Source organism: Lampris incognitus, chromosome 18, assembly GCF_029633865.1.
Source record: "Lampris incognitus isolate fLamInc1 chromosome 18, fLamInc1.hap2, whole genome shotgun sequence".
Taxonomy (NCBI): domain Eukaryota; kingdom Metazoa; phylum Chordata; class Actinopteri; order Lampriformes; family Lampridae; genus Lampris; species Lampris incognitus.
Window position 1 is genome coordinate 12,625,927 of NC_079228.1, and position 13,586 is coordinate 12,639,512.

A 13,586-nucleotide genomic window follows, 5' to 3' on the forward strand; every position below is an offset into this window, starting at 1 on the left:
GCAGGAGTCGTGAACAACAAAAACCCGCGCAGCGGAAGTGTGTCGCTGTAAACCCGAACCGAGGAAACGGCAGCTGTAAACTAACGTTCCTACTAGCTCAATAAGGGGAATTATGTAGCCCCATAACCGCTACAGCAGTGTTTCTCAACCGGGGGTCCGCGGACTCCTAGTGGTCCGTGGTGTAATTGCAAGGGGTCCGTGAAAATAAAATATCTTTAAAAAAAAGATCCTATGACATTTATAGAAATAGGATTATTTTACTCAAATGTGACTGAGACCTTTATCTACCTAAACTATAAAGGGTAACAGGACTTTTTTTCTCTAATTACGTCTGTTTCACAAGTGTAATTTATTGTATTTTAATAAGAGATCTCGCTCCCGTTTGCATTGTTAAAAGTGACTGCATAAAAATGTTGTTGTTACATATATCTGAAAGTTACTGAATACATATTCTGTTTTGTTACATATATCTGAAAGTTACTGCATAAGAATTCTGTTTTGTTAACTATATCTAAGTTACAACTGAAAGCTCTTATTTTTGCCCCAAAGAGTGAATAAATGCTATAATGCAATTTGAAATGCAGTTTCTACAGTTTCTATCAAATTGCAACCCCCCTCCCCCAAGATCAGGTGGAGGGGTCCTCAGGGTAGATCAAAAATACGCAGGGGGTCCAGGACCCCAAAAAGGTTGAGAACCACTGCACTACAGCGCTATGTTTATGCTGTTTGTGCAGTGGGAAAAGAGACTTGATCAGATAGCAAGCTTCAAATATTTCATGGGGAAAACTTTAAAGGTGTTTCATACTGTAGTCTCTATGACATTTGTATCTCGGCCAATATTTGTTTGTTGTTTTTGCTAATTTTGCTTATTTTTCTATAGGGTACATAGAACGTAAACTGAGGGGGCTGAAACTACAACCGAGGGGGCGTTGCCCCCCACGCCCCCCCCGTGGCACCGGGCCCGTTTCACGTCTCTATTTCCCTTTCTCTTCTTTTTTTTTGGTATGGTATGGACTGGAAGTGTAAAGAGTTTTGACTCACTACACCTCGAGAATGGTTCTTTTAAATGACAATTAATCTAAAAATTGGAGGGGGGGGCACTGATTCAATGTTGGGGGTCGATATCGCGGGTGGGCTATTCTACGTTTGTACAGGCAAACGTCATTAGTAAAGCTCGTGCGCCCTCTGGCGTGACAAGGCCGGTGTCAGGTTTGGCACGTCTTACTCACTGTAACAGTACGACGCGATTACTTTCAAGAGCAAATTCTGGAACGCTAGAGGAGCAAAGGATTTAACGACTGATTCGTTTCTGTGCGACGAGAGGCAAATCAACCATTTAGGACACAATGGGTAAGGTGCTAAATAATCTACGGACCCGTATTTGCTTCCAAACGCTTTAACGTTTAATCCGCCGTCGGAGAACTACCGATTTGTCAAAACCTTACCCCGTTTCGCTAGCCGTGTTAGCTAGCTTAGCAGCGTTGCTACGCGTCGGCAGGCTAGTTAGCTAATGAGTTAGCGAGCGTTACTGTGTGCCAAAAAAATGGGACGTCCTTTCAGTTTTCTTTTCGTAACATCAGTTATTAAGAACTAGGTATAAAGACGATCATGCGTAAGAACCGCCCAAAATAGCGTAAATTGATTTACAAGACTGTTGGCATTGTGCAGTTAACTGATTGCTAATGCTAGTTAGCTATCTAGCGTTAGCTTAGCTGACGATAGGCTCGCTGTTCAAGCTGTATCTTTGATCTTTATTATATCGTCACGAGTTTGAAGCTTTTCAACAGTAAAGCGTTCTCTTCGCCATCTGGTTGACGTGTACGATGAGCCATACAATTGGTATACCCGACAGCTCACCACGATAATGGTACAAAGTTAGCGTGGGCGTTTGTTGACATGTGACTTAAAGTAGATGAATTGAGGGCAATAAAGCCGTGAAAGTAAACCAGGTGGAATGTTCGCATCCAGAAACCGAAACGTGCTCGATATTTAAGAAATGAAAACGTCTTCTACTAGTGGCATATGACTCATGTCTCCTCATCTTCTCCACCTCCCCCTAGGCCCTATTACTCTAGTTTCACACTGTTGTCCCCTCTTTGGGCAAAAGTCCTAGAATTCAGCCACCTTTTTGAAGTTGGCTTGCCTTAGAAATCTGACTGATGTGTCTGTCTTAACCATTCTGCTATCCCACATCTTGAGACTATTTGCCCTAGAGGCCCCTCTGACATGACAGCATAGACATGTGCCCCTCAGCTGGGCTATTTCTGAGCAATGAGCCCCACCTCTGAGCCGAGTAGCAGTCAGTTCACTGACAACAGACAGCAAAGCAAAGCACACACAAAAGTAAATGCATCCAGCTGCAACTTGTGCTTTTGTGCCAACCGTGATGCCTGTGGCTCTACCATCTGTATACGTTACATTAATTCAGACTTTTTAGTTTTTGTTTTTGGGGGGGTTTTCTGCCTGGACCAATGCCCTTGAATCAAACTATGACTCCAGTTTGTGCCACTTGTTAAGATACTTAACCACAGAAAACCTTGCTGTTGAGATGGAGTCCTTTGGCAACGTATACTGGCACCATTTTGAGCGAGTGGCAGGCTTCAGGATTTCCCCCCCCCCCCCCCCCCCCGTCATCAGTGTTGGGTGATTCAGGGCTTTTCCCAGTGCCCTGTACTGGTGGCACAACTGCACAAATGCTGAGAATGGGCAGTTTGTCCTGTGTGGGCTTCAATTTATGCTAGCTCTGCGATTTAACCCCACTGAATAAATACATTTGTTCTGTGTGTGTGTGTGTGTGTGTGTGTGTGTGTGTGTGTGTGTGTGTGTGTGTGTGTGTGTGTGTGTGTGTGTATTTTTAGGCTATGCTATCCAGCTCAGTTTCTGTGAGTTTGTTTATATGAGCTGTATATATATAGAGAGAGAGGGATTCCTATGAACCCCTTGTTTCATCATCATAATCTAATATTAGTTTGAAACGTTAGGAGGAAAAACACTTTGACTCACTCACTTGTCCACATGTAATCTCACACAATTTTGTTCCCATAAAATTACACACACCCTACCTTGTACCTTTACCCTGATGTCATCTGGTGTGCATCTGTGGCCATGTAGAGCCGTCAAGCAGTCCGGCCAAGGATAACTACAGGATGAACCGTTACAAGAACAAAGCCCTGAACCCAGAGGAGATGAGACGCAGGAGAGAGGAAGAGGGTATCCAGCTCAGGAAACAAAAACGAGAACAGCAGGTCACTGACAATACTTCACCATCTGAAATGCTCTATCTTCATATTTTCTCTTATAGCCTACCAGTTTCAGTATGTATGTATCGTCTGAAGTGATTGTCTGTGTGAGCTCTGACCATCTCTTTTTAATTGTAGCTCTTCAAGAGGAGAAATGTGGACATTCTCAATGAAGAGGCAGCTATGTTTGAGAGTCCACTGGTGGATTCTTATCTCACCTCCCCTGTAACAGTAAGTGTAACTGGAACATGCAGATCTATTAAGTTGTGAGTGTCACACAAGCAAATTATGACTGCTGGGATGGGCTCCAGCATCCCCGCAACCCCGATTGAGATAAGCGGTTTGGATAATTGATGGATATATATATATATATATATATATATATATATATATATATATATATATATATATATATATATATCGTTTTGCTTTTCAATTATGGCTGTCATTATTTTCCGACCGGTCTGTGGACTTGGAATGTTGGAGTTGGTGATGTTTGTTTCAGTGTTTTGCTTGTTTGTGTTTGCACTGATTCAGGAAGGAGTGATCACCAGAGACATGGTGGAGATGCTTTTCTCAGAGGACCCTGAGCTCCAGCTCACCACAACACAAAAGTTTAGAAAACTACTTTCCAAAGGTACTTGTACTTATTCAGTCTTGCCATAAACAATAACCAGAATATTTGGATCAAAAGCTCAACTTTTAGTGTCTAATACATTTTAGAGCCCAATCCACCAATCGATGAGGTCATAAACACACCAGGGGTAGTGGAGAGGTTTGTAGAGTTCTTGAAGAAGAGCGTCAATTGCACACTACAGGTTAGATGAATTGCAATCTCAAAATATATAAAGCTCATATCTGTACTTTGGCCATGCTTTTATGACATGTCTTAACACTGTTTCATCCTACAGTTTGAGGCAGCTTGGGCCCTTACCAACATAGCATCAGGCACATCCATGCAGACAAAGACTGTAATTGAGGCTGGAGCAGTGCCTATCTTCATAGAACTTCTTAATTCTGACTTTGAGGATGTCCAGGAACAGGTAGACACTCTATAGTTAATTGTTAGATTGGCTTATTGAGTCCCTTGATTATTACCTTACCCTGTATTTGTGTCTTTTCACTAGGCTGTTTGGGCCTTAGGTAATATTGCAGGAGATAGCGCTGTGTGCAGAGATTATGTGCTCAATTGCAATATCCTCCCACCGCTATTAATGTGAGTTTATTCTCTTTTCCTGCTTAGTTGTACCACTTTATTCATATCCATTTGACTTTAATTTTGAATATTCAAAATCTCACTGTTTTCTTATTATCAGGCTTCTGGCCAAATCTACGAGACTGACCATGACAAGGAATGCAGTATGGGCACTGTCTAACCTCTGTAGGGGAAAGAACCCTCCACCCGTCTTTGAAAAGGTACCATCTAACCTCATAAAGTCAATACCAAATGTTCTGTCACTCTCATCAATGAGTTGAAGTCTATTGGCTTTAGAAATATTCACTTTTAGCAAGCATCATTTTTAAATCTAGAAGCATAGATCTAGAATCTAACCCTAAACATTTCAAACATCTAAATAAACTGCCCAACATCTGAGACAGCACACAACAAACCAGATTGTCACCCAAGTGACATTTGACAAGACCAGACTGGAATGGTATTCTACAATCATTCCTGTTCTGAGGATATTGTGCTGTTTTGTTGAAAAACACTTTTTTAATCTTTGTGTTCAGCACTATCTCCTTGATGACTGATATCAGAGAGATTTTCACTTTATTGTTGTTCAGAAGAGCACTGAATATTTATTGCTATTTATGATCATGCTTAAATGGGCTGTGTTTTTCCAGGTGTCACCCTGTCTGCCAGTGCTGTCTAGACTTTTATTTAGCAGTGACCCAGACTTGCTGGCAGATGCCTGTTGGGCTCTTTCCTACCTCTCAGATGGACCCAATGACAAAATCCAGGCAGTCATTGACTCTGGTGTCTGCAGGCGCCTTGTAGAACTACTTATGTGAGTCAACACTGTATTCTCCCCTGGACTTTTTTTTTTTTTTTTTTTTACCTGTGTCCATATATTAAGTTGCCCTGTCTAAATAATCCTGCCCTATAGGCACACCGACTTTAAGGTGGCCTCCCCGGCCTTGAGAGCTGTAGGAAACATTGTCACTGGGGATGACGTTCAAACACAGGTGAGAGCACATTAGTCTTAGATGATCGTATGCTTGGTCTTCATATTTTCTAGCAGATCAGATAGGTTACCTGACTGTTGGACCAGCACGTCAAAGTCATTAAAATGTCTTGCGCTGTCCCTTTAATAACTTGTAGGTAGCTACAATATGAAAGATTTTATTTCATGTGTTGCTTTGGTGGTGGCAGGTGGTGTTGAACTGCTCGGCCCTCCCCTGCCTGCTGCACCTCCTCAGCAGCGCTAAAGAGTCCATTCGGAAAGAAGCATGCTGGACCATATCCAATATCACAGCAGGAAACAGAGCGCAGATACAGGTAAGAATAGCCTATAAAGCGTATTACTTAAATGTTGTGTGGAATCACACATTTCCACAACTGTAACCAAAACGCCTTATATCTGTCCTCTTGTGACATTTGTCGCCCCTACAAGACGGTGATTGATGCCAACATTTTCCCAGTGCTGATTGATATCCTTCAAAAGGCCGAGTTTAGGACCAGGAAGGAAGCAGCGTGGGCCATTACCAACGCCACCTCTGGGGGAACACCAGAGCAAATCAGGTCAGATGTTTACTCTGGTTCTTCATGAACAGACAACACGATTGGATAGGACTAAATGTCCTCTCCCGTTTGTAGTTTGATTAGCAGTTCATCATGTCTGAACAGTTATGTAAAGTTGTTACAAGTCAGGCTTTTCTTGATCAGTGATGTACTGTTGGAAGTATGAGTTTCTTTTAAAAAGTGGCACTGCCACTTTTTAAAAGTAAAGAATGATTAAATTTCAGTAATGGATATGTCTTTATGCATGCTCAATAATCAAGGTAAGAAACTCACAGAAAGTTGAATCAGTTCATCTGGACACAACTTTTATTGAGAGAAACATTTCAGCACTCACCTAAGTGACCTCTTCAGTCTCAACTGACTGCAGGTATCCCCACCCTTATAAGCAGTACAGTGGCATAATGACCGATAACAACGATCCATTTCATATGCAAATTGCCGTGACCATAAGTTACAATGGCAATGTATACTATTCACAGAAGATTGGGGAACGGTTGCAATCACAACATTGTAAGATGGCGACACATGTACTCTTAGCCCCCCCCCCCCACACTTAGTTCAGTGATGGCCGTTCCCTCTTCACATAGATGGCCTCTTTGACTCCCCGTTCATCTTTCTTCCTTATCAAGGCTGTGCATATCCTCATCCTTGAAAGAGTGGCCACTGGCCTGTAGATGAGTGTAGACTGCGGTGTTCTTGCCTGACATGCTAGCTCTTCTGTGTTGTGCCATTTTGGCCAGCATCTGTTTGGTTTCCCTGCTGTAGAAGTCACAACAATCCTCCTGGCACTTAGCAGCGTACACTATATTGCTCTGTTTGTGCCAGGGACCTGATCCTTGGGGTGGACCAATTTCTGGCGCAGCGTGTTTTGGGGTTTGAAAGCAACTGAGACGCTGTGTTCAGAATCGCCACTGGTTTACACTTAGGCAGCTGTTGTCTGTCTGTCTCTCTTCAATCGATTGATACACTGTTTGGGCGTCTTCCTGGCTTTGACAAACGCCTATTTAGGATAACCACACTTAACCAGGACCTGTTAAATGTGGGATTTCTCTGCTTCCCCGGGCGCTGTGTCTTTGGGAACGTTGTCAGCTCAGTGGTACAGCGTCCTGATGACTCCTTGTTTGTGCTCCAGTGGATGATGAGAGTCAAACCTTAAGTACTGATCAGTATGTGTTGGTTTACAGTAAACATCAACAATCAGATGTCCCCATCACCAATTGCAGTTTCACAGTCTTTAGAAGGCTAACCTGTCATTTTTCACATCCTCCCTGGTGAACTTGATGTGGAAACTATTCTAACCACTCAAGAGAAATCCTCCAGTTCACTAATGTGAATACTCTGATGACACGTCGGCTCAGCAAACAGCGAGAAAGACTTGACGCACTGGTATCGCATGCCATTACATTAACCATTTTTACACAATTGTCCTGTGATAAAGAAAACCGTTTGTCCAATTCGTACTCACTGCATTCCCCTTCACTTCCTGCTATCTTGTCTGTGGATGTTGATTTTGGCTCACTTGTTTTGTCTCCTGTATGGAAGAGAGACACTGGAGTTTATCAGCATTGAGCCTATGTGACGGCACACATCACTCCACCAACAGACTGCATGACGCCTCCTAGGGGCATTAGAATAATGATTTAAAAATTTTTAAAATGGCCACAACTTTCTCATAAATGGTTAAACATGTCTGAAATGTCTTTATGCATGCTCAAATGTCCAGGTAAGAAAATCAAAGAAAGTTGAGTCAGTTCATTTTGAGAGAAACGTTTTATCAGTTAGTTCAGTTAAGACTGAAGAGGTCACTTGTGCCGGCTTGACTCGACTCAACTCGAAGAGTATTGTTTTCCATTCAGTTAAGACTGAAGAGGTCACTTATGCCCCTTTTCCGCTACATGGTACCGGCTCGACTCGACTTGACTCGACTTGCAGAGTATCTTTTTCCATTCAGTTAAGACTGAAGAGGTCCCTTATGCCCCTTTTCCGCTACATGGTACCGGCTCAACTCGACTCACAGAGTGTTGTTTTCCATTCAGTTAAGACTGAAGAGGTCACTTATGCCCCCTTTTGCACTACATGGTACTGGTTCGACTCGACTCAGCTCGACTCGCAGAGTGTCGTTTTCCATTCAGTTAAGACTGAAGAGGTCACTTATGCCCCTTTTCCACTACATGGTCTCGACTCGACTCATAGAGTGTCGTTTTCCATTCAGTTAAGACTGAAGACGTCACTTGTGTCCCTTTTCCACTACATGGTACCGACTCGACTCGCAGAGTGTCGTTTTCCATTATTGTAACCGTAGTACCCCCTCAGTGTAGCTGGTCTGCATTGATTTTGGTACCTGCTCCAGTTTTTTTGGAACCTCGACAAAGTTGGTACCAGAAAAGTGGTAACAGTTACCAAATTGCCGGTACTTTCCAGTAATGGAAAATGAAAAAGTCGAGTCGAGTTGAGCCGGTACCATGTAGTGGAAAAGAGGCATTAGATGAGTGGTGAAAGGTTTCTCTCAGTGGATGTGTCCAGATGAACTGATTCAGCTTTCTTTGATCATGCCTGAAACCTTTCTTCTGGGCTGTCACTATTACAAGCTACCAACCTACTTCATGTCTTCTGCTCTTTAAGGAAAATGTAGGTAGGAATTTTAAGGAATGCTTTGTTTTTCGTTAAAGGAAAATTACACTTACAAACAACACAAAACTCAGTGACTAGACTCGGTAACTAGAGTGTGATACAATCCAGTGTTGTAGTCGAGTCACTAAACCTCAAGGTCGAGTCTCGAGTCCCCAATGTTCGAGTCCGAGTCCCCAAAGAAGAGTCCGAGTTGAGTCCGAGTCATCAAGGTTGAGTCTGAGTCGAGTTCCAAGATGGGCTCCAGTGCTCCACTCTGATACCGTAAAAAAGCTATTGATTACCACATTCTATTAGATTCTATTCTATTATTACGGCATTAATATAGCTATCAGTATCTTATGCCAAATTATTAGAGCCTATTACAAAAAAACTAACAAAAAAACAGTCTTTATCAATTAACAAGTCCGAGTCCTCATCTCTGACTTCCGAGTCAGAATGCAGTCAATGCTCGAGTCTGAGTCATCAGTGCTCAAGTCCAAGTCGAGTCATGGGTTGGACTCGAGTCCTGGACTTGAGTATTACAACACTAATACAATCACATGGACGATAAGGATTTGCTTGACCAAACTTTCTCCATATGCAAGGACTAAATCGTCCTCTGTTAGCACCGCCGAAGGATAAGGTGTCAAATGACATCACATACGGGGAAGTAAACAGCTAGGACTACAGAAGAGAGAGAGTATGCGGGCATATTAGAAGCATTACAGCTGTAGAGACTTTTCAAGATGGTTGCGTCCACGCACAACACTTGCTGGTACATGTAGTAAATGCAGGACAGGCTCTTTGAACAGGAAAAGATAAGACAATTTTCTCTGTAAATATGAGTTACATGAAAGCGGTTCAAGTTTTAATATAGACCATCAATACTTCCTGGATATGCACATCATAAGAGGTCAAATTTCCCTCTAATGCTCTATTACTACTACTACTTTTGGCTGCTCCCGTTAGGTGTCGCCACAGCGGATCAACCATTTCCATTTCTTCCTGTCTTCTGCATCTTCCTCTGTCACACTAGCCACCTGCATGTCCTCCCTCACCGCATCCATAAACCTCCTCTTTGGCCTTCCTCTTTTCCTCTTCCCTGACAGCTCCATATTCAGTATCCTTCTCCCAATATACCCAGCATCTCTCCTCCACACATGTCCAAGCCATCTCAATCTTGCCTCTCTTGCTTTGTCTCCAAACCGTCCAACCTGAGCTGTCCCTCTAATATACTCGTTCCTAATCCTGTCCTTTTTCGTCACTCCCAATGAAGATCTTGGCATCTTCAATTCTGCCACCTCCAGCTCCACCTCCTGTCTTTTCATCAGTGCCACTGTCTCCAAACCATATAACTTAGCTGGTCTCACAACCATCTTGTAAGCCTTCCCTTTAACTCTTGCTGGTACCCTTCTGTCGCAAATCACACCTGACACTCTTCTCCACCCACTCCACTCTGCCTGCACTCTCTTCTTCACCTCTCTTCTGCACTCCCCGTTACTTTGGACAGTTGACCTCAAGTATTTAAACTCGTATGCCTTCGTCACCTCTACTCCTTGCATCCTCACCATTTCCCTCTAATGCTATAATTCCTAAATTGGCATACCCCTTTTTGAAACAGATTTAAGATTATTTAAGTGTAGCAATTCATTTTTGAGCTGTTTTTTCAGTTTTGTTTTTTTACCTTTATTCTGTTTTCAAAATAAATCTGCCTTAAGCTTATTTCCTCTGACATCTGCGATCTCCTTATTTGTTCCCATGTGCACTGCTCTGAGTGGTGGGCCAATGAACCATAAAAAGTGTCCTTATGGCCTTAGCAATCCCCAAAGCTAAATGGTGCAGGTCATCAAAAATATCCTCAGAATTACACCAACATGGGTGCACACACATAAAAGATGACAGACAGTGTTAAATGTATTTGCTATTTGGGAGGTATTTTGGCTCAATGAACAATGCCGTCACTCGTAGTCTGCAAATGAAGAAAACAAGTGGATATAACAGAGCCAGCCTGCTTGTCACATGATCCACGTTAGCATAACAACTGTGGAGATGTCCATGTCTTGACTGGTGTGCCGGTGCTTGTGTTGTCCATCGTAGGCTATGTATCCTGAATGAAGCCCAAACTGCATGTTCCACTGGAAGTCTTTTGACTCACGCTTGATACCTTGAAAGGTTGTTGATGCAGATGTTTAAAAAACAAAAATAATGGATTTTAAATCAGACCAAAAAAATTCACCAGTGATTGATTTTAGCCCATCCCTTATCATACTGTATTTGTCTATCGGCCTGACCCTAGTGTATATTTTCAAAGGTACATGCTCGTACTGATAAATTACTGTAACATCAAAGGAAACAGGGTAGTGTTCCCGACTAGAGTTGGGTTGGTTTCTGGTTTGCCGATCCCGTTCAGTGTACGAACCATTTTGATTTTATGGAAACTGACTGAACCGGCGCCCTGTGATGGCCTGGCGGCCTGTCCAGGGTGTCTTCCCGCCTGCCAACCAGTGACTGCTGGAATAGGCTCCAGCATCCCCGCGACCCTGAGAGCAGGATAAGCAGTACAGATAATGGATGGATGGATGGATGGATGGACTGAACTGGCATTTGTTATTATGAGGCGTTCTGGCAAATTAAAAGGTAGCCTACATCAGCAACCTGTGCTGACAGCATCACGTTGCTAAATCTAACTTGTATTGCATCAGTAATAAGCAATATGACAACATGATTAACATAATATTGTTTGTTTATAAACGGACTAACGGAGCCACTAGTGTTTGATTAGGCAGTATGCGATTTGTCAGTCGAGTCCTGCCCGCATCGTGCAGTGGAAAAGCACCATTAGTGCCGAGCCGAGGCTGACATAAAGAGATCAAATAGTAGAGGCGAGTGGTAGGAAATATGCGCACGGTGTGTTTATTTTGTTTGGAGGTGACGATAGAGACGAGACAGGGCAGAGTTGGTGTCAAAGAAAACAAAAACGGTGCCAATGTGGCAACATTTTTGATATGAAGCTGACAAAAGAGATGAACTGGAAAAACACAGACAGGCGACCTGTAAACATTACACTTCCTATAGTGTTTATTGGCAGTTGGCAAACCAGCTCAGAGGTGCATTACCGCCACCAAGTGGACTGGAGGTGCTACACTCTCTTTCAGACACCTAGTGATAAAATTCTGTTATACCTGTTTGGCTCGATATCAATTTGGTTCTGTTGCTAATGCCTTTGTTGACTCTGTGTGTGTTTTGCTTGTAGGTATCTGGTGAACCTGGGCTGCATCAAGCCTCTTTGTGACCTGTTGACAGTGATGGACTCTAAGATAGTGCAGGTGGCTCTGAACGGCCTTGAGAACATCCTGCGGTTGGGAGAGCAGGAGGCCAAGCAGGAGAACAACGGCACTGGAGTCAATCCCTACTGCAGCCTTATTGAGGAGGCCTATGGTATATATAATGGTTACACACATACTAAAAAAACATATGCTGCAGCATTATGTATACAGTGGCTGAGCATTGTTCCACCCTTCTTTCTTTGTACAGGTCTAGACAAGATTGAGTTCCTCCAGAGTCATGAAAACCAGGAGATCTACCAGAAAGCCTTTGACCTTATTGAGCACTACTTTGGAGTGGAAGAAGAGGATGCCAGCCTGGCACCGCAAGTGGATCAGGCAAACCAGCAATTTCTTTTCCCCCAGCAAGAGGCCCCTATGGAGGGCTTCCAGCTATAAATCAGCTCTCCTTCCAAAAATGCACCATTTATCCCTATACCTTTCCATACCATGGAGGATTTCCTGATGCCTGAGTCATGAAGTCCATGCTCCCTACCCCTGACTGATCTACCACTATCTATGCCTAAACACCCCCTGCTTCCAGTGGAGGGGAGCTTAAATGGTGTACCCTTTCATTCTATCCTGCTCTCCAGCCTACAAGTGTGCCCCCAGCTATTGTTCTGGCTTGTTGCTAGTGGTACATCCCATCGATATCCTGTAAAAGTGCTTCATATAGACAACCTGGCTGAGTGGAGAGAGGCAGACAAACTCAATCTCCAACACGGTTAATAGAGGAAGTAATTGCCTCAACGCCCCAAAGTATGAGTCTATCCTGGCTTAAAACGCACACAGAGACAACTTTCTAACTATCAGTTACCCCCCTGAGATATATTTTGTTAGCAGGGGCAAAGGTCTTCTGGTTCATATCTTTTTATATTGATTATTACTCCGAGATTATTTTTTTCACCCTAACGGGACGTTCCCCTCTTGAGGATTTCCCATGCATCAAGTCTGGGGTTGGGGTGTGCGTCAGATGCATGCTCCTTATGTTGTCATTCTGACATAGTGCAATTTAAAGAAAATCAACTTGTATTGATTTTCAGTATATTTTTTATCAATCATTACCCAACCCTTATTTATCTGCTCCTTTTTAGCATCTCCCCCCATCTGTTCCGGAAAGCACTCTCCCAAGAGGCCCTGTGAGCTCGATATCAAGGGCTGGGTTTCCTAAAAAAACAAGTATAAGAACAAGAGGTGTTGCTGCACCTGGGATGCAGTGGCAATACTCGTCATGGTGGCTTTCTATTAGACGTGTGAGGCTCCACTAAGTTTTGGGGGCTGTCTAGAGCCCCAAGTCTGATGCCCAAGCAAAGACACACTCAAAGCGGAGGAAAAGCGTGGTCTCCTTTACATCATATTGTTCCCATCTAGCAATGTCTTTCCTCCTATTTTGTGATGTGTGGGTCAATTGCGGGGTGGGTGGGGGTGGGGGGGGCTGGTCAGGGGTAAAAGGGAGAAGGTACAGATTCAGAAAAGAATTGCCTGGGTTGAGGAAGGGATTCGAGTTTGGACGAAGGGGATATAATGAAAGATGAATCAAAGTGAAAATATTCAGGTCTCAAAAGGTGGTATAGCAAAAGATCTAATGTTCTTCGTGTGCTGTGTTATTAATAATACATTTGAATTATGAAGTGATCTAACTATTAAACATTGCATGACTGGGGAGGCCAA

The 13,586-nt window shown here is 43.2% G+C and overlaps 1 protein-coding gene across 1 annotated transcript; it reads left to right on the forward strand.

Annotated features, from left to right (window-relative positions):
* Positions 1-1,242: 1,242 nt before the first annotated feature.
* kpna6 (karyopherin alpha 6 (importin alpha 7)) lies at positions 1,243-13,284 on the forward strand. Its single transcript, XM_056297894.1, has 14 exons — positions 1,243-1,350; positions 3,112-3,245; positions 3,378-3,470; positions 3,777-3,876; positions 3,963-4,057; positions 4,151-4,282; positions 4,367-4,455; positions 4,556-4,655; positions 5,085-5,248; positions 5,348-5,426; positions 5,614-5,739; positions 5,855-5,982; positions 11,846-12,030; positions 12,127-13,284. Exons 1-14 carry the CDS (start codon positions 1,347-1,349, stop codon positions 12,312-12,314), a joined length of 1,617 nt encoding a protein of 538 aa, XP_056153869.1. The 5' UTR covers positions 1,243-1,346; the 3' UTR covers positions 12,315-13,284.
* Positions 13,285-13,586: the final 302 nt, after the last annotated feature.

Excerpts from the sequence above, each read along its gene's own strand:
- kpna6 (XM_056297894.1), top strand. Across the intron at positions 5,249-5,347 it reads CGCCTTGTAGAACTACTTAT|GCACACCGACTTTAAGGTGG; the intron begins GTGAGTCAACAC and ends CCTGCCCTATAG. Across the intron at positions 12,031-12,126 it reads CCTTATTGAGGAGGCCTATG|GTCTAGACAAGATTGAGTTC; the intron begins GTATATATAATG and ends TTCTTTGTACAG.